At 45.5% G+C, this 26787-nt stretch overlaps 1 protein-coding gene across 2 annotated transcripts in view; it reads right to left on the bottom strand.

Moving 5' to 3' along the window:
• Positions 1-351: 351 nt before the first annotated feature.
• The window catches only part of DOP1B (DOP1 leucine zipper like protein B), a 122853-nt gene continuing 96417 nt past the window's right edge, over positions 352-26787 (bottom strand). The window contains exons 24-37 of one of the 2 annotated variants that reach the window (XM_017883968.1): positions 24656-24711; positions 22050-22154; positions 21886-21952; positions 15159-15303; positions 14498-14577; positions 13571-13680; positions 13300-13446; positions 11329-11390; positions 10372-10500; positions 5732-5868; positions 5066-5121; positions 4671-4832; positions 2404-2533; positions 352-1298 (exon numbers count right to left, since the gene is read on the bottom strand). In XM_017883968.1, coding sequence (XP_017739457.1) covers positions 1047-1298; positions 2404-2533; positions 4671-4832; positions 5066-5121; positions 5732-5868; positions 10372-10500; positions 11329-11390; positions 13300-13446; positions 13571-13680; positions 14498-14577; positions 15159-15303; positions 21886-21952; positions 22050-22154; positions 24656-24711 — 1638 coding nt within the window. In that variant the 3' untranslated portion in view covers positions 352-1046. Of the gene's footprint in view, positions 1299-2403; positions 2534-4670; positions 4833-5065; positions 5122-5731; positions 5869-10371; positions 10501-11328; positions 11391-13299; positions 13447-13570; positions 13681-14497; positions 14578-15158; positions 15304-21885; positions 21953-22049; positions 22155-24655; positions 24712-26787 lie in introns of those variants that run through there. The other variant, XR_001887647.1, reaches the window with a different exon arrangement.

Here is a 26787-nt window from a genome sequence, read left to right as displayed (position 1 = left end):
GCCTCCTGAGTAGCTGGGATTACAGGCATGCACCACCATGCCCAGCTAATTTTGTATTTTTAGTAGAGACGGGATTTCTCCATGTTGGTCAGGCTGGTCTTGAACTCCTGACCTCAGGTGATCTGCCCACCTTGGCCTCCCAAAGTGCTGGAATTACAGGCATGAACCACCGTGCCCAGGAAACATGTAATTTTTAATGTGTGAGGGTTGAATTCATTGAGGTTATCTTTGAATACATTGAGGTTACCTTACCTCTGCTGAATGGGTAAGGGGCAATTATTGTCCTCGGAAAACAATGTATTTTAGTTTTAAAATGGAGTACCAAAATAAGCACTTCAAAGGACATTTGTGTGAAAGGTTAAAAATAACATTCTTTTAATAAGTTTAAATTTTAGAGAAATATACTAAGACCCATATAACTGCTTCAACAAAGAAAACAACTTCTTCATTATCTTCATACTTCACATTACAAATTTTGTGCTACTGTCAGATGATACATTAATTTTATTTTCATTACATAAATTGAGGAAGAAACGCAGAATCAGATTCAAATATATTACAAGGCATTAAGGGAGGTGTGTCCTGTTGCTGAATAGCAAATTGGCTGAAATCTACTTTCTTTTTTTTTTTTTTTTTGAGATGGTCTCATTCTGTCACCCAGCTGGAGTGCTGCAGTGGTGCGATCTCAGCTCACTGCAGCCTCCACCTCCTGGGATCAAGCAATTCTTGTGCCTTAGCCTCCCAAGCAGCTGGGATTACAGGCACCGCCACCACACCCGACTAATTTTTGTATTTTTAGTAGAGACAGGGTCTCACCATGTTGGTCAGGCTGGTCTCGAACTCCTGACCTCATGTGATCTACCTGCCTTGGCCTCTCAAAGTGCTGAGATTACAGGTGTAAGCCACCGCACCTAGCCTGAAATCTACTTTCAAAATGGAAATAGGCTTGTTTAAAAGCGCTATCCTGCCTTCTTTCTTCTTTAGAATATAACCTGGTTTTCAGTAAAGTACCAATACGTGGATTAAACATATTCTCTCTCACATGGTTAACATTCTGGATGTTCCAGAAAATCATATTCGATGCATTCTTCCAGTTGCTTTAAGACCCTTGAGCTATCTGTGACAGGAAAGTCCAAGAATGGAGCTCCTGGGGTATCAGCAGGCAGCTGTCTTTGGGTTTTAAATGCACAGTTTAGAGTCATGAAGAATGGCATCAACTGCCTGATGCTGGAAACAGAATGTTGGCGCAGAAGCGGGAACTCAGTCTTCATGGTGATCTCATCAGAGCTACTGATTTCCTGCAGAAGAAACAAACCCAGAGCAATGATACGCTTTTACTGAGGACTTGAGATGGCCGGGAAGCACATGCATGTGGCAAAACCTAAGAAATAAGGTCCTTTTTTTTTTTGAGACAGAGTCTTGCTCTGTCGCCCAGGCTGGAGTGCAGCGGCGTGATCTCGGCTCACTGCAACCTCTGCCTCCAGGATTCAAGCAATTCTCCTGCTTCAGCTTCCTGAGTAGCTGGGATTACAGGTACCCGTCACCATGCTCAGCTAATTTTTGTATTTTTGTAAAGATGGAGTTTCACCATGTTCGCCAGGTTGGTCTCGAACTCCTGACCTTCGGTGACCTGCCCGCCTCGGCCTCCCAAAGTGCTGGGATTACCAGCCTCATGAATATAATTTTTAAAAAGAAAAGCAGGATGGGCACAGTGGCTGTCACCTGTAATCCCAGCACTTCAGGAGGCTGAGGCAGGCGGATCACCTGAGGTCAGGAGTTCGAGACCAGCCTGACCAATATGGTGAAAACCTGTCTCTACTAAAAATACAAAAATTAGCCCCAAGTGTGGTGGCGCGTGCCTGTAGTTCCAACTACTCGGGAAGCTGAGGTGCGAGAATTGCTAGAACCTGGGAGGTGGAGGTTGCAGTAAACTGAGATCCCCCCACTGCACTCCAGTCTGGGCAACAGAGTGAGACTTCGTCTCAAAAAAAAAAAAAAAAACCCCAAAACAAAAAAACAAAAATTAGCCAGACATGGTGGCATGTGCCTGTAGTTCCAGCTATTCCAGAGGCTGACAGGAGAATCGCTTGAAACCAGGAGGCTGAGGTTGCAGTGACCTGAGATTGCGCCACTGCACTCCAGCCTGGGCAACAGAGTGAGATTCTATCTCAAAACAAAATAAAACAAAACAAAAACGAAATTAGCCAGGTGTGGTGGCACATTCCTGTAATCCCAGCTACTCAGGAAGCTGAAGCAGGAGAATCACTTGAACCTGGGAGGTGGAGGTTGCAGTAAGCCAAGACCACACCATTGCACTCCAACCTGGGTGGCCGAGTGAAACTCTGCCTCAAAAAAAAAAAAAAAAAAAAAAAAAAAAAAAAAAGAGAAAAGAAAAGCACTTACCGCAAACTTTAGTTTTAGAAGTTCTAGAATCTTGACAGTGTGGGGTTTGCATTCTTGGTGATTCTCCTCTATATCCGACAGGAAGGCAGGGTCCTCTGTGTCCACTTCTGGAATAAATGCCCACCTATAACTGCGGGGAACAAACGGAAGGTCAGGACTGCTGGTAAGAGCCCTTCAGTGTCATTAAAATTAGTTTTATTAAGATATCACTCACATACTGTATCTATGTAATATGGACAACTCAATGCCTTTTATTATATTCATAGAGTTGCACGTCTATTATCACAATCAATTCTAGAGTATTTCATTACCCCCAAAAAAAATCCTGCCCCACTCAGCCATCACCACCCCAACCCCCTATGCCCTTGAGACCTAGGCACCCACTAATCCACACTCTGTCTCATCGTGGACATTCCATATGAGCAGAATCATACACTATGTGTTCCCTTGTTTCGGCTTTCACTTAGCATCATATTTTCCAGGTTCATCCAGGTTCCAGCGTGTCTCCGTTCTTCAATTCTTTTCACTTTTGAACCGTATTCCACAGAATGGATATGTCACGTTATCTATCTGTTCATCAGCTGATGGCCGTTTGGGTTGTCTCCACTTTTTGCCTATTATAAATAACGCTGCTATGCACATTCGCATATATCAGAACCCAGTTTTTTTTTTTTTTTGAGACAGAGTCTCGCTCTGTTGCCCAGGTTGGAGTGCAGTGGTGCAATCTTGGCTCACTGCAACCTCTGCCTCCCGGGTTCAAGCAGTTCTCTGCCTCAGCCTCCTAAAGTGCTGGGATTACAGGCGTGAGCCACTGTGCCCAGCCTCCACTTTTTTTTGTTTGTTTTTTGAGACGGAGTTTCGCTCTTTCTCCCAAACTGGAGTGCAGTGGTACCATCTTGGTTCACCGCAAACTCCGCCTTCGGTTTCAAGCAATTCTCCTGCCTCAGTCTCCCGAGTAGCTGGGATTACAGGCATATGACCCCACGCCTGGCTAATTTTGTATTTTTAGTAGAGACGAGGTTTCTCCATATTGGTCGGGCTGGTCTCAAACTCCTGACCTCGGGTGATCTACCCACCTTAGCCTCCCAAAGTACTGGGATGACAGGCATGAGCCACCGTACCGGGCCTAATTTTTGTGTTTCTAGTAGAGACAGGGTTTCGCCATATTCGTCAGGCTGGTCTCAAACTCCCAACCTCAGGTGATCCACCCGCCTCAGCCTCCTAAAGTGCTAGTATTACAGGTGTGAGACACCACATCCGGCCCGAACCTGCTTTTTAAAAACTAAAAGACTTTCTTTTGTGGAACAGCTTTAGGTTCACAGGAAAATGGAGCAGAAAGTACAGTTCCCGTATATCCCATCCCTACACACATACAAGCCTGCCATATTATTGACATCCTGCACCACAGCGGTACATTTGTTAAAACTGGAGAACCTCTACTGTCTCACCATTATCCCCCCAAGTCCAGAGTTTACATCAGGGTTCACTCTTGGTGGTGTACATTGTATGGGTTTGGAGAAATGGACAATGACATGGATCTACCATTATAGCTCCGTATGCAATAATTTCACTGCCCTAAAAATCCTCTGTGCTTCACCCATCCATCCCTGCCTCCCTATCCCCAACCCCTGGTGACCACTGATTCTTTTTACTGCCTCCATAGTTTTGCCTTTTCCAGAACGTCACATGGTTGGAATCATACAGTGTATAGCCTTTTCAGACTGGCTTCTTTCACTTAGCAGTGTGCATTTAAGAGAACCCACTCTTTAACCACAAACATTTCTATATGCTTACTCTCTTTGTGGGGGTAGGAGAGAGAGAAATAGCCTCTGGGGCTGATCATGAAATTAAACAAATGAGCAGCTGTGCTAAGCCTGCAGGAAACATAAGCCTAAGGGGCAAAGTGAATCGGAGATGGCAGGCTCCAAATAAACGCATTCTTATCTAACTGAACAGACAAAAAGGTCTACACAAAGGCGGTGAGGACCACCAGTGGGTAAGCCCTGTTTTATAAGCATTCGGTAGCAAAAACCACACACACACACCCCCCATAGAAACACACTCAAACGCTCCTGTTAGCCACATTCGCAGAGCCACAGATGTTGCAAGTAATCTGAAACTCGGTATTCCGAGCTGGCTCAGCTGTCACTAGAAACCCAGATGGTGGTTTCCCATAAACTGTCTATGAAAAGCAAGTGAAAGTGCTTAAAAGGAAAAAAACAAAATCTCCTGCTTCAGAAAAGGACACATGATCCTGTCTGACTTACATTTGAAATAATGGCATCTTGTCAGGTGGAAAAGAAAGCGCTGTGTCCAAGAATTTGCAAGCTGATAAATACAAGATGAGTTCACTCTGGGGTATCTCCCCCACTGAGGGTCCATTTGCATCCGAGACTGAACCTTTCGTTCTGTTTACTTTGTTGCTGCTTCTGTAAATTTGCAAAGAAACGCTTGTTATAAATTCCTTCCGAGCTGTTATAGTCCATTCACCTATGACATGTCCCTCAGAATAATTTTCCTTTAAAGAAATGTTTGGAATAGCTGGTCCTTTCACAAGTGCTTCAAGAAAACAGCATTTAACATTAGATAACCCTACATCTAAAGTGATGGCCTTTAATCGTGACCATCTTTTCCGCCTGTGCACAGATCTTGTACTGCTTACCTCAATGACTCATCTTCGTCTTTCAGATCTTCTTCAAGCTGTGTGAATGTCTGAATCTGAAAAAAAAAGCATTCAAGTTACTATCTGAGAGAGACTAAACCTACCCCAATTTTTTTTTTACTTATTTGTTTTTAAAAATCGATTAATTTATGAATGAATGAATAAGATGGGGTCTTACTCTGTCACCCAGTCTGGAGCACAATGGTACAATCATGGCTCACTGCAGCCTCAACCTTCTGCAGATGTCACTTCCCACCATGTCTAACTAATTTTTGTATTTTTTTGTAGACAAGGGAGTTTCATCATGTTGCCCAGGTTCGTCTCGAACTCCTGAGCTCAAGTGATCCATCCACTTTGGCCTCCCAAAGTGCTGGGATTATAGGCATAAGCTACCACGCCCGGCCCAAATTTATAGTATATAAAAAAACTAGTAAATATTATCCAATGGTACAAGTTAGTTGGAATTACTGACAGGGTGAGAGATCAAATATGATCATAGGGTAAAATATTCTCTATTTAACCAAGAGCTAACCATGTGCTACCAACCCGATTAAAAATAATTTTTAGATAAAATGGGATATATATGAAATAGTATGTTATATGTTACTGAGAAAGCATTTTAAAAAGCTCCAACCTTGCTTTCAAACTTACAATACTTGTACTCACCAATTCAGAGACCATTATTGGCCACAATGAAGTCAAATGTTGAGGAGATATTCTTAGCAGCAAAACTCTGAAAAAAAGAAACATCTGAGCAGCAACTATGGATGTCTGTCCAACTCTGAGATTGTCTGTCAGGCGTTCTAAGGAAAGAAGATTTTAAAGATGTCACACAAATACGCAGTTTGAGGGTTCTTATCAAAGAAAAATAAAATTGTGACTGTTCTGACATTCTGGTAACAACTCAGTGTAAGGAATGAGTGTTACAGGCCAGGCTCAGTGGCTCGCGCCTGTAATCCCAGCACTTTGGGAGGCCGAGGCAGGCAGATAACAAGGTAAGGAGATCGAGACCAGCCTGGCCAATATGGTGAAACCCCGTCTCTACTAAAAATACAAAAATTAGTCAGGCATGGTGGTGGGTACCTGTAGTCCCAGCTACTTGGGAGGGTGAGGCAGGAGAATCGCTTTAACCTGGGAGGTCGAGGTTGCAGTGAGCCGAGATCACACCACTGCACTCCAGCCGGGGTGACAGAGCGAGACTCCATTTCAAAAAACAAAAGAATGTTGGTGATGCTTTTGTGCAACTAGTCTACCGCAGCCCTCTTCTTTGTGAAATACAGCAGTTCATGGCTCTTGCCAAACCTCAAAGGAAATGATTCCCGTGGGCTGTCCCCCTGCCATAGCTGAGTAGAAAGACATGAACATCTGTCACCAGAAATCCACTGGATGACCAACGGCCACTTGAATGTTCTTTTAAGAATATGAATGAGGAGACGCAGAAACCAAGCAGCCCATGGTGAGGGATGGATTTACACAATCATATGGACTGGCTGGCAGACAACACCGTATTTTGGGGGTGGTAGGTGGACAGTGGAGCAAGTAAATATAATAGATTTATTCAGTAAGGTTTAACCTTGATGGCCATGACAAAAACTTTAATTCCTATGGAGGGAAAAGTGTTTCAAATAACACTCTAGCCCCTAATACTTCCCTGCTTCTCCCCTGAAATGGTTGTTTGTAGAATGAGACTTTTTTTTTTCTTTCATAGCTTAAGGTTTCCTAGGAATGTAACAAATTGCTACAGCAAACAGCTAAATGGTAGGCATGCTAGCTACGATCAGTTGTAGTACATTAGAACATTAGTATATTAGTAATAAACTTTTTTTTTTTTGAGATGGAGTCTCACTGTGTTGCCCAGACTACAGGGCAGCGGAGCAGTCTTCGCTCACTGCAACCTCCGCCTCCCGGGTTTAAGCAATTATCCTGCCTCAGCATCCACAGTAGTTGGGATTACAGGTGTCTGTCACTACGCCCAGCTAATTTTTTGTATTTTTAGTAGAGACAGGGTTTCACCATGTTGGCCAGGCTGGTCTTGAACTCCTGACTTCAGATGATCCACCTGCCTCAGACTCCCAAAGTGCTGGGATTACAGGCGTGAGCTGCTATGCTCGGTCAGTTTTTTTTTTTTCCTTCTTTTTTCTTTTTTTTTTTGTTTTTTTTTTGAGATGGAATCTTGCTTTGTCACTCATGCTGGAGTACAGTGGTGCGATCTCAGCTCACTGCAGCCTCTGCCTCCTGGGTTCAAACGATTCTCATGCTTCAGCCTCCCGAGTAGCTGGGATTATAGGCGCCTGCCACCACACCCAGCTAATTTTTGGTATTTTCAGTAGAGATGGGGTTTCACCATGTTGGCCACGCTGGTCTCGAACTCCTGACCTCAGATGATCTGCCCTCCTTGGCTTCCCAAAGTGCTGGGATTACAGGCACGAGCCACCGTGCCTGGCTTTGACCTTTCTTTTTTGTGGTAAGAGCACCTAAAATCTATTCTCTTGGCAAATTCCCAGTACACATGCAGTGTTATTAATGACAGTCCTCATGTTGTACATGCCTTCTCTAGACTTACTGATCCTATATAATTGCACCTTCGTACCCTTTCACCTACACCTTCCCAGCCGCCGAAGACATGAGACTGCTGTCACTCGGAGCCGAGATGTACAGAGCTGCTCAGCTCCCACCCGTGCACCATCTCCTCCTCTGCTACTTGATGGTGCGACAGTGTCCGGGGAAAAGGACCCCAAACGGTATTCCAGGAGAGAAGCGTTAGAAATTCTCCACTCCTGCTTCTCTCTCTCTTTTTTTTTTTTTGAGATGGAGTCTCCCTCACTCTGTCACCCAGGCTGGAGTGCAGTGGCGTGATCTCGGTTCATTGCACCCTCCACCTCCAGGGTACAAGCAATTCTCCTGCCTCAGCCTCCTGAGTAGCTAGGATTACAGACACCTGCCACCATGCTTGGCTAATTTCTTGTATTTTTAGTAGAGGTGGGGTTTCACCATGTTGGCCAGGCTGGTCTTGAACTCCTGACCTCAAGGTGGGCCGAGGCCCACCTCGGCCTCCCAAGGTGCTGGGATTACAGCAAGGTGCTGGGATTACAGGCCACTGTGCCCAGCCTCCTGCCTCTTTTAATTGGGCCCAGACTATTTACTATGGGACACATCTTGGGAGCTTCTGGATGCATCTACCTCTCTGAGGCAGATGTGGGCATCATCCCTCCACAGGGCATCTCCAGGCAAGTTCAGTTTCCTCCAACTCTGCCAGAGGACACTCTGAGTGCCATCAACCCAGGACTCAGTGGGGCTGGGCCTACCAACGGACGTCCTGGGGACAACAACATGTAGGAAAGTGTTCTGTAAACTGTCAGTTCATCAAAAATGAAAATGGGGCAAAAGGCTTATTTTTTTTAAAACATGTAGTATTTTTAGAAATACAGCACTTGAGCTATCCAAAATGAAGCGTATTTATTTAGAAATTCTTCTTTCCCAGCCAGGCACGGTGGCTCACGCCTGTAATCCCAGCACTTTGGGAGGCCAAGGCGGGCGGATCACCTGAGATCAGGAGTTTGAGACCAGCCTGGCCAACATGGGAAAACCCCGTCTCTACTAAAAAACACAAAAATTAGCCGGGCATGGTGGTGGGTGTCTGTGATCTCAACTACCTGGGAGGCTGAGGCAAGAGAATCACTTGAACCTGGGAGGCTGAGGCAGGCGAATCACTTGAACCTGGGAGGCAGAGGTTGCAATGAGGCGAGATTGCGCCACTGCACTCCAGCCTGGGTGATACAGGGAGACCCTGGCTCAAAATGAAAACAAAAACAAAACAGAATGTCAACTTTGCCACCTGAACATTTTATGAGAAGGAAAAAAACAAAACAACCCTGACAATCACGTACGATACGATGATGTCGGCAATAATAATAACAATTTATTATTATTATTATTTTTGTGTGATGGATTCTCTCTCTCTCGCCCAGGCTGGAGTGCAGTGGCATGATCTCGGCTCAGCGCAACCTCTGCCTACCGGGTTCAAGTGATTCTCCTGCTTCAGCCTCCCCAGTAGCTGGGATTACAGGCGTGAGTCACCACACCAGGCTAATTTTTGTATTTTTAGTAGAGACGGGGTTTCACCACATTGGGCAGGCTGATGTCAAATTCCTGACCTCAAGTGATCCACCCGCCTTGGCCTCTGAAAGTGCTGGGATTACAGGTGTGAGCCACTGTGCCCAGCCAGCAATAAATTATTTTTGATGCAGTCAAAGAATATAGTGGGGATGAAGAAAAAAAATTGTTAAGGAAAAATTAGATCCTTCTCCAAAATCTTGCCCCTTCCCTGGCCTCAACTGAAGGTGCTGATTAAGGGAATACTATAAACACCAAGTATCTTGACTGCAGGAGGACTCTAGCAAGAGATACTGCTGAGGAAGTATTATTCCTAAACTGTAGTCAGACTTTTAAAAACTTAAAATTAAAAATTAATAACACTGTAATTGATTTTATTAAGTATTTAGAGACAGAGTTTTGCTCTTGTTGCCCAGGCTGGAGTGCAGTGGCACAATCTTGGCTCACTGCAACCTTGGTCTCCTGGGTTCAAGTGATTCTCCTGCCTCAGCCTCCCAGGTAGCTGCAATTACAGGTGTGTGCCACCACGCCTGGCTAATTTTGTATTTTTAGTAGAGATAGGGTTTCACCATGTTGGTCAGGCTGGTCTCGAACTCCTGACTTCAAGTCATCCACCCACCTGAGCCTCCCAAAGTGCTGGGATTACAGGCATGAACCACTGTACCTGGCCTATCATTGATTTTAAAATAAAGTTTCAGATTTACCAATATACTTCTGAAGTTCTATAACTCTGCAGAATACTTGTTTTAACACGTGGTAATCATGCCAAAGCACGCAGTAGACCCCCTAGTACTTAATCATCTCAGCCCCTCATGGGTCTATCTGTATGTGGTGGGGTGAGGGCAGGTCAGCTGTTGCTGTGGTTTGAATGTTTGTCCTGTCCAAAATGCATGCTGAAATTTTATTGTAAATGTAGTATTACTGGGAAGTGCGGCCTTTAAGAGGTGATTAGGCCACATCATGGATGGGATTGGTACTGTAATAAAAGGGCAGGTTCAGCCCCATCTTGCTCTTTTGCCTTTCCACCTTCTGCCATGGGATGTTGCAGCAAGAAGGCCCTTGCCAGATGCCAGCCCTGAATATAGGACTTCTCAGCCTCCAGAACTGTGAGGCAATGAATTTGTTTTTACAAATTCCCCAGTCTCAGGTATTCTGTTATAGCAGCATGTAACAGACTAAGACAGCTGTCTTACCTTGTATCAGTGGAAGGTACAGGTGGTATTGATCAAGTTCTCCACTGAAGACAGCAAAAGCTTGGCGCTTTAACAGCATGGCTTTCTGTTCAAAACTTGAGAATAGTTTCAAAGAACTGCTCTGCATGTCTAGAATAAATACAGCAAATATGTTTTACTTAGTGAGAAAACCACAATTGGAGGTAAGTGACAGGAAATTTATACTAGTGTAATTCTATATTCCCTGGTGAAAAATAATGATCTTTATTAAGTAAGGACATGAGATTATTGTTCCCATGTATATTTTTAAAAATACTTATTTCTCTTTTTATTTCTTATTTGAGACACGATCTCATTCTGTTGCCCAGGCTGGAGTGCAGTGGTGGGATCAGCTCATTGCAGCCTTGACCTCCTGGGTTGAAGTGATCCTCCTGCCTCAGTCTCCCAAGTAGATGGGACTACAGGTGTGTGCCACCGTGCCCGGCTTTTTGTAGAGATGGGCTTTCACTATGTTGTCCAGGCTGATCTTGAACCCCTGGGCTCAAATGATCTGCCCACCTCAGCCACTCCAAGTGCTGGGATTACAGGCGTGAGCCACTGTGCCCAGCCAATACTTATTTCTTTAATGATACTTAATGATAGTGCATGAGAAGGGATCTGAGGTGTAGAAAAGTCCTCCTAGTAAATTATGGAAATTACTTTCAGCACAAATGTCAAGATGTGGAGCTAGATGCTTTCAGCAGTATTGCTCCACTACAAAACTATGAAAAAGGTTGTCACGGCGTTCTTGTCAATAAATTGCAACTGGAAAAGACTCATTTATTTAGTTCTGCCATATTATGAACATCACATTACAGTCTTTGCGGCTTAGACAGCACCATAAAAGGTGAGTAGGGTTCGGAAAGACATGATAAACACTGGTTCTATTGGCATTGATCCTATCAAGTGTGAGTTACGCAAAAGTAACACAGAACTTACTCATTAAATCCTTAAACATTGTTTTCTCATGAGTCAAAAGATGGTCAATAATGGACTTCCAACTGGATATTAAAGAAAGCAAAATCAATTAAATTTGCAGTGGATGATAGTTTGATTCAAAACATGAAGAAAATAACATACCCTCTTAAGATATATTAAAAACTGCTTTCTGTGCCAGGTGCAGTGGTTCATGCCTATAATCCCAGCACTTTGGGAGGCCGAGGTGGGTGGATCTCCTGAGGCTGGGAGTTCGAGACCAGCCTGAGCAACATGGAGAAACCCCATCTCTACTAAAAATACAAAAGTAGCAGGGCATGGTGGCGCATGCCTGTAATCCCAGCTATTCGGGAGGCTGAGGCAGGAGAATCGCTTGAGCCTGGGAGGCGGAGGTTGCGGTAAGCCGAGATTGTGCCATTGCACTCTAGCCTGGGCAACAAGAGCGAAACTCCATCTCAAAAACAAACAAACAAACAAACAAATAAACTGCTTTCTGAAAAGAAGTTAGTGATAGAAATAAATAGTTTACATATAAAAGAAAGCTACGCTAAAGCTTTTCATTTATAACCCTAACATAGGGAATGAATAATGACTTTTTCCAGTTTACCACAAAGAAACAAATTGACAAGGCACTCTGGCTTTTTCAAGGGTTATTCTTAAATATGTTCATACAGGATGATATTCACACAGTTGTGTTGATGAAAAGAGTGGGGCAGTGAAGACAAATACCACCCTTAGCTCTTCTTTCCAAATGGGCTACCCCAGCAGAGCAACAAGATCACATGGAGGGAGGTCATAGGACCACCAGCAGCCCTCTGGGGGTGGCCATGCTTTCATGCCATACAAAAAGGTTCCCAATCTCTACCCTCTATCGCGAGTCTTCCTGTCATTAATAAAGGAGTAGCTTTCTTTCTTTCTGGTTATTTTCAGACAGGGCCCAGGGTCTTGCGCTGTCGCCCAGGATGGAGTGCAGTGGCACAATCACAGCCTACTGCAGCCTCAATCTCCTGGGCTCAAGTGATCCTCCTGCCTCAGGCTTCCATGTAGCTTCCATGTAGCAGCATGCCTGGCTAATTTTTTTCTTTTTTTTTTTTTTTTTTGTAGAGATGGGGTTTCACTTTGTTGCCCAGGCTGGTCTCCAAGTCCTGGGCTCAAGCAATCCTCCTGCCTACGCCTCCCCAAATGTTGGATTACAGGTATGAGCCACCATGCCCAGCCCTGAGTGATTTTCTTGATCTCAGGAAAAGGCCCAGGAGCACATCTTGCATCTGAGTCTCATCTGCCTGGCTGCTGCAAGATCTCAGTAAGAACTTGTGGAGTATCAGCCGAGAAGTGGGGTAAAGATACCCCCAGGGTCACCCAGTGGGCTCTACCATCTTAACACTGGCCGATTACAAGACAAAGCAGTATTAGACAGAACAAATATCACTGGAACCCCAGGTTATGCTGTTTATTTATTTGAGATGGAGTTTTACTCTTGTTGCCCAGGCTGGAGTGCAGTGGTGGGATCTTGACTCACTGCAAACTTCACCTCCCAGGTTCAAGCAATTCTCATACCTCAGCCTCCCGAGTAGCTGGGACTACAGGCGTGCGCTGCCACGCCTGGCTAATTTTTGAATTTTTTAGTAGAGACAGGGTTTTGCCATGTTGGCCAGGCTGGTCTGGAACTCCTGGGCTCAGGTGATCCACCCACCTTAGCCTCCCAAAATGCTGGGATTGTAGGTGTGAGCCACCGTGCCCAGCCAAGAAATAACATGCTCTCTGAATTAAGTGAAATTCCTCTTTGTACTTTAAAAGACTTAATCCCTTTCCCATGAACACATGGTCAACATGCGAGCCTGTGACAGGGATGTCCTGTTATCTGGGTTGACGCTATGGCTCTGCTTCTATTTCAGGAATGAGAATTATGTAAACCAAAACACTGTTTCCACCTGATGATCCAGAGCACATTGTTATCAGGACAGCATCTCTTACTGAACACAAGAAGTATCCATCTGAAAGAAAGCAGGGTCGAGAAACAGCTCCAGGACCTCCTTCCGCCAGGCTCGTTTTGTGTAGGCATAGCCACTCAGGGAGCTCAGCAGCTGAGCGCCAGCCCGGAAGCTGGGAGCATTGTAGGCACTGAGTGGGAGTGGGAAGAGAGGAGGGTCAAGGTCAAGGACTGTGCAAGGAAAACCACTTGATTCATTTCTCAAGACATATTTTTCTGCGTATGGGTGGGAAGAAATGGCGACGATGACGTTACCTGTGGTTGCGTAAGTATGGAAAAACATAGTAAAGCAGACGGGAGATTAACGGCACAGCTTTCTCCTTCTCGTCACTTCGATAAACCATGTCCAGGAGGGAAGCCAGTACCTAAAAGAACAAGACCCTAAGAAAACAAACTGGCTGGGCGCAGTGGCTTACACCTGTAATCCCAGCACTTTGGGAGGCTGAGGTGGGCAGATCACTTGAGGTTGGGAGTTTGAGACCAGTCTGGCCAACATGGTGAAACCTCATCTCTACTAAAAATACAAAAATTAGCCAGGTCCTGTGATCCCAGCTACTCAGGAGGCTGAGGCAGGAGAACTGCTTGAACCCAGGAGGCAGAGGTTGCAGTGAGCCGAGATCACGCCACTGCACTCTAGCCTGAGTGCAGGCTCCAGAGCGAGACTCCATCTCAAAAAAAGAAAACAGAAAGAAAAAAAAGGAAAAGAAATCAGAAACCCTTGGAAGCAAGTGACAATAAGAAGTGCAGTCATGGGTGGGTGCGGTGGCTCACCCCTGTAATCCCAGCACTTTGGGAGTCCAAGGTGGGTGGATCACAAGGTCAGGAGATTGAGACCATCCTGGCCAACACAGTGAAACCCCATCTCTACTAAAATACAAAAAATTAGCCGGGTGTGGTGGTGCACACCTGTCGTCCCAGCTACTCAGGAGGCTGAGGCAGGGGAATCACTTGAACCCGGGAGGCGGAGGGTGCAGTGAGCCGAGATTGCACCACTGCCCTCCAGCCTGGCAACAGAGCAAGACTCTCCACGGTGCAGCTTGAGGCCAATGCTGCCTGATGGACGAGCTCACCTGGGAGGGTGCAGCCCACGCTCACTGGCACCTGAGAATGAACAAATGTCTTTGCAACAACTTGTGACAGCACTCATTTCCATAAAGGATGACAAGTCAGGTGTGTATTTACCTCTGCCAGGAGAGAGAGGGCTTGCACGCTGTACACGGAAGGGGCGGATGAAGACACCATTGCTGAAGCTGCAGCAGCATCTGTGAACAGAAAGAGGCATTTGTGTGTTAAGTATGATGGATGGGTCACCATTTACTGTCCCCAAAAGCACTGCATGAATGTGAGCCATCAGCTCCCACCTTTCATACCAATTGTGTCCATATGACTCAGGTACTCCCGTCTGTTAACATTCAACTTTTATTTATTTATTTATTTATTTATTTATTTATTTGAGAAGAGTCTCACCCTGTCGCCCAGGTTGGAGTGCAGTGGTGTGATTTCAGCTCACTGCAGCCTCCACCTCCCAGGTTTAAGCAATTCTCCTGCCTCATCTTCCCGAATAACTGGGACTACAGGCATGTGCCACCATGCCTGGCTAATTTTTGTATTTTTAGTAGAGACGGGGTTTTGCCATGTTGGCCAGGCTGGTCTCGAACTCCTGGCCTCAAGCGATCCTCCCGCTTTGGTCTCCCAAAGGGCTGGGATTACAGGAGTGAGCCACGGCATCGAGCCTACCTTAAATACTTTCTTTTTGTGGTGAGAACACTCAAGATCTCTCTTAAGGAAAAGCCAGAACCACCCGCTGACCAGAAGCACCATCTGCTGACCCGTCTCCACCTACCATACAGGTCCTCCTCAGCATCAGATTCTTCTAGAGAGGCCTGAGGTTGGGCCTTCACTTCCAGATTTCTGCTTAGCCAGCTGGTTTGCTCCAAGGAAGAGCCGGCAATGTTCCCCACAGCTTCTAGGATTTTCTGAGTGATTTCCTGAGAAGAATCAGGACGACGGGGAAAGGAAGTTAATTAAGGAAAAGAATGTTAAGTGCCTAAAACAGCACTGTCCAATAGAAATAAAATGCAGGCAACTGTGAGCATATATGTAACATTAAGCTTTCTAGGAGCCACATTAAAGGTAAAAATAAACAGTTAAATTAATAATATAGGCTGGGTGTGGTGGCTCATGCCTGTAATCCCAGCACTTTGGGAGGCTGAGGCTGAGGCAGGGGGATCACTTGAGGTCAGGAGTTCGAGACCATCCTGGCCAACATGGTGAAACCCTGAGTCTACTAAAAAAAAATACAAAAATTAGCTGGGCACAATGCCACATGCCTGCAGTCCCACCTACTCGGGAGGCTTAGATAAGAGAATCGCTTGATCCCGGGACGTGGAGGCTGCAGTGAGCCGAGATCATGCCATTGCACTCCAGCCTGGATGACAGAGTGAGAATCCGTTTCAAAAAAAAAAATTAATAATATATTTTATTTAACCCAATATATACAAAATATTATCAACATGCACTCAATATAAAAATTATTAATAGCCTGGGCATGGTGGCTCATGCCTATAATCCCAGCACTTTGGGAGGCTGAGGCGGGCGGATCACCTGAGGTCAGGCGTTTGAGACCAGCCTGACCAACATGGTGAAACCCTGTCTCTAGCAAAAATACAAAATTAGGTGGGTGTGGTGGTGCACGCCTGTAATCCCAACTACTTTGGAGGCCGAGGCAGGAGAATTGCTTGAACCCGGGAGGTGGAGGTTGCAGTGAGCCTAGATCGTGCCATTGCATTCCAGCCTGGGCAACAGGAGCAAAACTTTGTCTCAAAAGGAAAACAAAACTATTAATGAGATTTTGCATTCTCTTTTGTGTGTGCCCTAAGTCTGAAATCCAATGAGTATTTTGCTGTCAGTACATTCAATTCAGACTACCACATTTTTTTTTTTGGGGGGGGAGGTGGTGGGCAGGACAGGGTCTTTCTCTGTCAACCAGGCTGGAGTGCAGTGGTGCAATCAAGACTTACTGCAGCTGGGCATGGTGGCTCATGCCTGTAATTCCAGCAGTTTGGGAGGTTGAGGCAGGTGGATCACAAGGTCAAGAGATCGAGACCATCATGGCCAACATGGTGAAACCCTGTCTTTACTAAAAATACAAAAATTAGCTAGGCGTGGTGGGGTGTGCCTGTACTCCCAGCTACTTGGGAGGCTGAGGCAGGAGAAATGCTTGAACCTGGTGGCCAAGATAGCACCACCACACTCCAGCCTGGTGACAGAGTGTTGCGCGAAGTCAGGGACCCCGAACAGAGGGACTGGCTGGAGCCGTGGCAGAGGGACATAAATCGTGAAGATTTCATTTTAATATGGACATTTATCAGTTCCCAAATAATACTTGTATAATTTCTTATGCCTGTCTTAATCCTGTTATCTTTGTAAGCTGAGGATGGACGTCTCCTCAGGACCACTGTGATAACTGTGTTAACTGTACAAATTGATTGTAAAACATGTGTGTTTGAACAATATGAAATCAGTGCACCTTGAAAAGAACAGAATAGCAGTGATTTTAGGCAACAAGGGAAGACAAAGGGTACCATGCATATAAACAAGCTATATTTTTCTTCTTGCAGAGTAGCTTCATATTATAATCATGGAGTACTATGTAGGATGTTGTAGGTATTGCTAAATGCTTTTTTCTTCTAGCCAAGGAATATTAATATTCAATACTCTGGTTGTAGAAGGCAATGTTTTGTTCCGGGGATGACGTGCCTCTCCATAATCACGCCTTATGTATACCGCTCTGGTGAGTGTCTGCCTATATGCGGTGAGATAAGGACTGAGATACGCCCTGGTCTCCTGCAGTATCTCTCCTAGGGCTTATCTAGGGTGGGGGAAAAACTCCACCTTCTGTGGTAAATTTGTGGTCAGACCGGTTCTCTGCTTTTGGAACCCTGTTTTCTGTTGAAGATGTTATCAAGATTTAAGTACAGCAGCGCTTGGAGATATCATCGAGACCCTATCACTAGTTTCTGCTTTTGCCCTTTGCCTGTTGGCCTTTGATTAAGGTATCTACCTAAGTCAGTGTTACTGCTTTTTCCTTTGCCCTTTGTCCTGTTACCTCAGAAGCAGTGACTCGTTATGACTCCTTAAGTAGTTCTGCTTTTTGCCCTTTGGAGCATGTGATCTTTGTACCTACTCCCTGTTCTTACACCCCCTCCCTTTTTGAAACCCTTAATAGGCCAGGCGCGGTGGCTCAAGCCTGTAATCCCAGCACTTTGGGAGGCCGAGACAGGTGGATCATGAGGTCAGGAGATCGAGACCATCCTGGCTAACACGGTGAAACCCCGTCTCTACTAAAACTACAAAAAACTAGCCAGGCGAGGTGGCAGGCGCCTGTAGTCCCAGCTACTCGGGAGGCTGAGGCAGGAGAATGGCGTGAGCCTGGGAGGCGGAGCTTGCAGTGAGCTGAGATCCGGCCACTGCACTCCAGCCTGGGTGACAGAGCGAGACTCCGTCTCAAAAAAAAAAAAAAAAAAAGAAACCCTTAATAAAAACTGGCTGGTTTTGAGGCTCGGGTGGGCATCACAGTCCTACCGATATGTGATGTCACCCCCGGTGGCCCAGCTGTAAAATTCCTCTCTTTATACTGTCTCTATTTATCAGCTGGCCAACACTTATGGAAAACAGAAGAACCTATGTTGAAATACCGGGGGTGGGTTCCCCCAATAACAGAGCAAGACTCCATCTCAAAATATAAAAATAAAAAAGACTGACTGCAGCCTCGACCTCCTGGGCTCAAGCCATCCTCAGGCTCCTGGGTAGCTGGGACTACAGGCGCATGGCACCACATCTGGATAATTTTTAAATTTCTTGTAGAGATGAGGTCTCCCTATGTTGCCCAGACTGTAGACTAGACACACTTCAAGTGCTCAACAGCCATCTGTGGCTAATGGCTACTATACTGGCCAATGTAGGTAAAATATACAGAGATTGCAAGTCATCGCAGCACGTGATGAAAAAGCCATAAATTGTATTCAGTGGATTGGCTTTCTGGTTTATCTAGGACCACGGGTTCTTCCTAGAAATGCATCTTTCAATAATATAACAAGAAATAAAGGTCAATAAGTTAAACTGACTCAGTGGGGTAAAGTGAGGAGTCATCTACTCTCAGGAGTATGATCAGTAAAGAATCTGGTTAGTAGCTAGAGAGACAAACTTGAAGCTGGCTTCTCAGTCAGTGTCATCAAGTGTCACCAGCTAAGAGTGGCTATAATTCTTGACATCTGAGAATTTTATAATCCTGATCTCAACTGTGCCACAAGATTCCCAGTCTCAGCAGTTGTGTTGAGGCGTGAAGCAGGGCACACTTACCTGCTGGGTGGGTGCACTTGAGGGAACTGGCTAATTGGCTAACTTAGGCAGGGCTGGGTGTGAAGGGCAGAGGAAAGTCAGGAAAAGGGTTTAGGGGCTTAGAGGAGTTCCTGTAAGGACTGATGAAAGCACTGAATGGATGGGTGTGATATTGTGGAAATGTTTTTGGCCTTTCTCCCCATTTCCCAGCTATAACTCCTAAATTCCTTGGATTCTCCAAAGTAATATGTGTCTTTTTGTATGCTACTGAGATGGCTGTGGCTGTGGATCCCCAGATAACTTCAGCTCCCCAACCTCCAGGAAGAGGAGAGGGGTTAAAGGTTAAATTGATCAGCAATGACCAATGATTTAATCCATCATGCCTATGTAATGAAGCTTCCACAAACTCCAAAGTAACTGGGTTCGAATGAGCTTCTGGATGGCTAAACATGTGGAGGTTCCTAGAGGGTGGTGCCCAAGGAGGGCATGGAAGCTCCGTGCCCCTTCCCACGTCCCTTGCCTAATCATCAATTCATCTGTATCCTTTCTAATCTCCTTTATAATAAACTGGTCAGCCTGGTGCGGTGACTCATGCCTGTAATCCCAGCACTTTGGGAGGCTGAGGTGGCCAAGTCATAAGGTCAGAAGTTCAAGACCAGCCTGGCCAACATGGCGAAACTCTGTCTCTACTAAAAATACAAAAATTAGCTGGGCATGGTGACAGGCGCCTGTAATCCCAGCTACTCGGGAGGCTGAGGCAGGAGAATCGCTTGAACCTGGGAGGCGGAGGTTGCAGTTAGCTGAGATCGTGCCATTGCACTCCAGCCTCGGCAACAAGACCAAGACTCCGTCTCAAAATAAATAAATAAATAAATAATAAAATAAACTGTTCAATGTGTTCCCTGAGTTCCATGAGCCACTCCAGCTAATTAACAGAACCCAAGGAGTGAATGGGGGAACTCCAATTTAGAGCTGGTCTGTCAGAAGCACAGATGAAAACACTTGGGGCTTGTGTTTGGCATCTGAAGGGGTGGGGCAGTGTTGTGGGACTGCGCCCTCAACCTGCGGGATCTGAAGATATCTCTAGGTGGAGAATGCCAGAATTGAATGGAATTGGACGACGCCTATCTAGTGTCCACTGCAGAACTACTAGCTTGGTTGCTGGTGGGTAGAAATTCCCACACAGTTTGGTTACGAGGTCACTGAAGTATTCTATGTTATGAGACTGTGGTAGGAAAATCACACTTTGTTTTTTTTCTATATCCTCAGTGGGGAAGAAGTATAGGGTGTGGCTCAAAATAGTAGGAAGGAATTAGTGTTGGGGATGCCAGGTGTCATGAGACAGAAAGAAGCAGATGCCACCTGGTCCCCTCAACCAAAATGAGCAGAGAAGAGGCGTGCCAGCTGCAACAACGGAGGGAATGTCTGTGGCCAGAGCCCTCTCCAGGCAGGCTGAAGAGAGAGGGGCCTGCTACAGGCAACAGGCCACAAATGCAGGGAGGGCTTAGGTGAGCAAGTGCTGTCCCGGCACCTGGACGGGCAGCATCGGCACTGTAATGACATTTTCTTCTCTGGCTACAAGCCAAGGCCAAAGGAGGAGGCACCGGAATTTTCTAATTATGCTTTATGGTGTTTTTTTTTTTTTTGAGACCAAGTTTCATGCTTGTCACCCAGGCTGGAATATAGTGGTGAGATCTTGGTTCACTGCAACCTCTGCCTCCCAGGTTCAAGTGATTCTCCTGCCTCAGCCTCCCGAGTAGGTGGGATTACAGGCGTGTGCCACCACGTGTGGCTAATTTTTGTATTTTTAGTAGAGGTGGGGTTTCACCATGTTGGCCAGGCTGCTCTCGAACCCCTGACCTCAGGTGATCCGCCCGCCTCGGCCTCCCAAAGTGCTGGGATTGCAGGTGTGAGCCACCGTGCCCGGCCTACTGTGCTTTATACAGTACTCTTGTGGTTCAGAACTGCGGACCTGAGGCTATTTCTGGATATACCTTTCACAAATGCCAGGGATCATAAAGATTAGCAGTAGTATCGCCAAGGCTATAAATATGATAGAAAAGCCATCTGAATCAACGTCTATAATGGTTTGCAAAACAGCGATTATCCCAACTTCATCATAACTTCCATATTTATTAGTTGGCACTCCACTCTGAGTTCTCCTTCTCCTATGGATGAGTTTTATTTTTCAGTATTAAACAAACTTTTATGAGCATATATTACTGTTATAATGGGAGATAAGGCGTTTAAGGAAAGAAATCCATGTATGGAGGCTGGGCGTGGTAGCTCATGCCTGTAATCCCAGAACTTTGGGAGGCTGAGGCAGGAGGATCACCTGAGGTCAGGAGTCTGAGACCAGACCAGCCAACATGGAGAAACCCTGTCTCTATTAAAAATGCAAAAAATTAGCCGGGCGTAGTGGCGTGTGTCTGTAATCTCGGCTACTTGGGAGGCTGAGGCAGGAGAATCGCTTGAACCCAGGAGGTGGAGGTTTTGGTAAGCTGAGACCGTGTCACTGCACTCTAGCCTGGGTGACGGAGTGAGATTCCATCCAACCCCCCACCCCCCCAAAAAAAGAAAAAAAAAAAGAAATATCCATGTATGGAGATAGCTTCCTTTTTTTTTTAATTTTTTTGAGACAGGGTCTCTCTCTGTTGCCAGGCTGAAGTCCAGTGGCACGATCACAGCTCACTGCAGCCTCATCCTCCCAGGCTCAAGGGATCCTCAGCCTCCTGAGTAGCTGGGAATGTAGGTGTAGCTACCACATTAGGCTAATTTTTGTATTTTTGTAGAGATGAGGTCTCACTATGTTACCCAGATTGGTCTCGAACTCCTGAGCTTAAGCAATCTGCCTGCCTCAGCCTCCCAAAGTGCTGGGATTACAAGTGTGTGCCACCGTGTCTGGCAGGAGATAGATTTCTTATTCCACTTATGTTTCACAGTGAGGTCCACATACATCTGCATACAGCGTGGAGGGTGAGGGGTGCAGCTGTCAGTTCCACAATCAATTGCTCAAGCATTACACAAGAACCTTCATGAGAAAACCTGGGCCCCAGGTCTGACTGAACTCTCCAGAGACAGCGAGCGGGGAAGTAAGACTTGAGAACAAGTGCAAAGCTAACCTCAGATTCTGTCCAACGTCTCTTGCCTATCTGCTATCTGATATCCCCCAAAGGAGGACAGCACTGCTTGGGTAATATCATTTGGCTGAACCTCTTTCGTATACAAACCTGCAGGTCTTTTAGATCCTTCTTGTTTTCCAGGTTGGGAGTTCTTGTTACAAAGTCATTCAGCATGCTGTTGGGAGACAGTCAGCTTCAGATTAAAAATGCTGCAGAAATAAAATATGTGCCAAAAGAAAATATTACACAATGACAATGTGGTGACATGATACCTGAGAAGCAGAAAATACCCAGGTGGGGCTAGATTCAACTGTACAGACTCCTTCAATACTCCCAACAGTGAAGAAAAGTTCTCTTGCAAGGCTGGTACTGGAAGCCTGTTTTTTTTAAAGATAGGAAAAACACTTAACCATGAACAAGGCAAAATACAACATTTATTTACAAGCACATTTAAGATCCTGGTGGTTGGAAAGCAAAGGGTAAACAGCACACCCCACCGACCTTTTTCTTTTTAAAAAATTACAATATATACAAGCTAAACTTTGGTATTCTGGCAAGCACTTGGAGTCTGGGAACCTGAAATCCTACTGCTGGCAGGTGAGATACTACAGCAGTAGAATTTGGGAACCTGAAATCCTACTGCTGCCTGGTTTCCTTGTCTATAAAATAAAAGCCTTAAACTAGATGATCAACTTTGATCTCTCAGGCCTTTCCTTTTTTTTAAAGACAGAGTCTTGCTCTGTCGCCCAGGCTGGAGTGCAGTGGCGTAATCTCGGCTCACTGTAACCTCTGCCCCACCAAGCTCAAGTGATTCTCATTCTTCAGCCTCCCGAGCTGGGATTACAGGCACCTGCCACCACACCAGGCTAAATTTTTTTTGTAGTTTTAGTAGAGATGGGGTTTCATCACGTTGGCCAGGCTGGTCTTGAACTCCTGGACTCAGGTAAATCCACTTGCCTCAGCCTCCCAAAGTGCTGGGATTACAGGCGTGAGTCACTGTGCCTGGCTGATCTCTCAGGCCTTTCGAGAGCTGATATTCTGCTTCCCTAAAGTGGCTGGTAACAGAGCATCACCTGTCGGAAGGCTGCAAAGCATTAGGTCCCGGGACACTCACCAGGAAACTGGCCTACCCTGCTCTGTAGCTCTCAGAATGAGGATTCTGAGACGACTGCTCCAAAGCGAGACAGCACAGCTCAGGAAATGAAAGCTCAGACTGCAGTCAGAGTGTCCCAGGTCCAAGTCCTGGTTCTCCAACTTACTACCTACTGTGTGACCTAGGTGGTTCCTCCTCGGCAAAAGGAGGATGACCAAATCTAACCTGCAGCTGCTGGGAAAGCTCGGCTATCCCTTAGGCCCCTACAGTCAACATTCGCCAGCAACATAACATATATTAGCTGTCATCGGAGGGAAGTGATCAGCTCATCTTTAACTCCTGGAGGAAAGAACGACAATGATGCTCACCGGGGAAGTGGTCTGAATTTAACCCCATCCTGGTCATCTACCAGGAGGCCTCGATTTACCGTCCTGCAACTTCAGAATGTGGTGAGTGGGAATAACCACGGAATGTTAACTGTGTGAATCAAGGAGCCTGTGCCTGGTTGTCGGAGTTATTTATGGTGAGACTCCTGATGGCTATGTAGGGATACTGAGGTTTCCCTGAGAAGTGGTCTATACCTCCCTCAACCCCCCGCCCTTTTTTTTTTTTTTTGAGATAGAGTCTCATTCTGTCCCCCAGACTGCAGTATAGTGGCGTGATCTCAGCTCACATCAACCTCTGCCTCCTGGGTTCAAGTGATTCACCTGCCTCAGCTTCCTGAGTAGCTGGGACTACAGGCACGACACCACCAAGCCCCGGCTAATTTTTTTTTGTGGTTTTAGTAGATATGGGGTTTTACCACACTGGCCAGGCTGCTCTCAAACTCCTGGCCTCAAGTGACCCACCCACTTCAGTCTCCCAAAGTGCCGTGATTATAGGCATGAGCCACCACACCCAGCCCCCTCACCCTCATTTACAGCAACACAGAGCTGCGCCTGGGATGCGGCCATTGTAAGATCTGAATGAGGTCCAGTAAAGCTTATTTTTCATCCATGGGGAAAAACCTGGGGAATCCTCTTTAATGCTGTTAGCTAAGATACCTAATATCTATATTAACTTAGCAAATCAAAGCAGAAACTTCTCTGCATCAAAGACGGGAAGGCACACTGAGAACGTCACCAGAAAGAATCATTTCTCCTTTTTTTTTTTTTGAGACAGAGCTTTGCTGTGTCACCCAGGCTGGAGAGCAGTGGTGCGGTCTCGGCTCACTGCAACCTCCACCTCCTGGGTTCACGCAATTCTCTTGCCTCAGCCTCCTGAGTAGCTGGGATTACAGGTGCGTGCCACCATGCCCAACTAATTTTTGTATTTTTAGTAGAAACGGGGTTTCACCATGTTGGCTAGGCTGGTCTCAAACGCCTGGCTTCAAGTGATTGGCCTGCCTCGGCCTCCCAAAGTGTTGGGATTGCAGGCGTGAGTCACCGTGCCCTGCCCATTTCTCCTTTTTCTAAAAGAGGTCTTGAACACTTCCCTATCTGTGTTTTTTTTTCTTTTTCTGTATCAATTTAATGCAAATCTGAGCCTTTTAAAGTTGAATAGGCCTCACATAAAGCTTTGCTCATTTAAAGTGTTCGAGATACAGTGCACAGATTTTAAGATGTTAACTTTTTGGAGAAGGAAAAGTATAGATCAATATCTCGGGAAGAAATTATGACAACTTTAAGATATTTTCTGAACTATGGCTCTCTAGTAGTCTAGAAATAAAACCAGAGATATTATGCATGCTCACTGCCATAGTATCTGTATTTAAGGAAGTTTTTGGAGGACGGGAGACTGTATTACCTTTGGAGAAAAGCATAGCAAAATTGCAACACAGGAATGTCCACTAGGGGCGATTTCTGAAAATGAAAGTAAAATCAATTACTCCAAGTTGGTAGGAAATAAGGCTAAAAAGAATTCAGATACAAAGTTGAAACAGATCTATAGCCTAACAAAGCAAAGGTTTTCGACTAAAGAATCTTTCAGATAGAACAACAGACGTGATAGTGCCCATCATGAACAATTAAAATGTGTCCTAGGAGCCCCCAAATCATTCGCGCCCCCTTAGACTTCTACAGTGATCTCCCACCCTGTGTATCCCTTTTCCATTCCAGGCATCAGGAAGCATTTAGGGAAAATCAGTATTGTAACTGAACTTCCCCAAACAGAGCTAGGGCCAGTGTTGACTCCAATGAATGCATATGATTACCAAGAGACAAGACAAAATTCTAATTCTTCTTTTGCTTCTTTCTCTCTTCTCTTCTCTCCCTCCCTCCCTTTCTCTCTCTCTCTTTCTGTCTCTCTCTTTGACACAAGAGTCTTGCTCTGTTGTCCAGGTTGGAGTACACTAGCGCAATCTCAGCTCACTGCAACCTCTGCCTCCCGGGTTCAAGCGATCCTCATGCCTCAGCCTCCCAAGTAGAGCCACCGTGCCCAGCCAAAAAATTCTAATTCTTAGTTTAGAAGATTACTTCAAACCCAGCCCAGAGAGTTTGCCCAAAAACCCTGTGGCTGGAACTACTTGGAAACAAGTTCCAAAACACACGTTTCCCCCACTCCTTGCTTGTAAAAGCTATTTGCAGCTATTAATTAACTAACCACAAAATGTAGTTTTGTTATTTGAACCGCCAAAAACCAATCAGCTAGATAAAATCCAGTTCCTTTATAGCCCAGGAAAGACTAGAAATTGCAGGTATTTGTAGAAATTCAAGTAATGTGAAGGAACACCACCCAAAAACCAACTGTGTTAGTCCTCTTGTGACTGGCTTACTTCATTCAACTTAATGTCTTCAAGGTTCATCCATGTCGCCGGGCGCAGGGGCTCATGCCTATAATCCCAGCACTTTAGGAGGCCAAGGTGGGTGGATCACGAGGTCAGGAGATCGAGACCATCCTGGCCAACACAGTGAAACCCTGTCTCTACTAAAAGTACAACAAATTAGCCGGGCGCAGTGGCAGGCATCTGTACTCCCAGCTACTCGGGAGGCTGAGGCAGGAGAATGGCATGAACCCAGGAGGCAGAGCTTGCAGGCAGTGAGCCAAGATTGGGCCACTGCACTCCAGCCTGGGCAAAAGAGCGAGACTCCGTCTCAAAAAAAAAAAAAAGGTTCATCCATGTTAAGGATCTGACATCCATGTTGTAGCACATGTCAGAATTTCATTCCTGTTAAAGCTGAGTACTAACCCACTACATGCACAGATCTCACTTTGTTTTCTGCGCACCCACTGATACACACATGGATTGCTTCTGCCTTTTGGCTGCTGTGAATAATGCTGCTATGAACATCGGCACACAAGTATCTGTTCAAGTAAAGCTATATTTTTTAATAATCACTTTTCCATTGCACAAATTTTCTTTTTTGTAGACAGGGTCTCACTCTGTCACCCAGGCTGGAGTGCAATGGCTCCATCATAGCTCACTACAACCTCATACTCGTGTGCTCAACTGATCCACCTGCCTCAGCCTCTCACGTAGCTGGGGCTACAAGTGTGCACTACCACCCCCAGCTAATTTTTTAATTTATTGTAGAGACAGTGTCTCCCTACGTTGCCCAGGCTGGTCTTGAGCTCCTGGACTAAGGTGCTAGGATTACAGGCATGAGCCACCATGCCCAGCCCCCTTAATTTTCATTTAGATTATTCTTAAATTTTTGCTAACTGTATGAGTTTAAATTGTTTGACAGAAGGTAATTATTTCAAGATTGAAATAAATCCCTGGTTTTTTATTGTTTCTTTTTTTTATTATTCTTTGTTTTTTTTTTTGTTTTTTTTTTTAGTGATGGCATTCTCATTCTTCCCTGCTTTATTTAGAGTGATTGGTAGCTCAGAATATTGAATGATTTTTATTTTTTCAAAATGAAAATATTTGTATTGTTTAATCATGACACTTTTTTCTCCCTCTAACTGTCCAGGTCTCTACCATTTTCTTGAGGAAT

This window comes from Rhinopithecus bieti, unplaced genomic scaffold, assembly GCF_001698545.2.
Source record: "Rhinopithecus bieti isolate Rb0 unplaced genomic scaffold, ASM169854v2 scaffold_13207, whole genome shotgun sequence".
Taxonomy (NCBI): Eukaryota; Metazoa; Chordata; class Mammalia; order Primates; family Cercopithecidae; genus Rhinopithecus; species Rhinopithecus bieti.
Note: the sequence above shows the minus strand (reverse complement) of the source record. Positions and strands in the feature narration are given on the sequence as shown.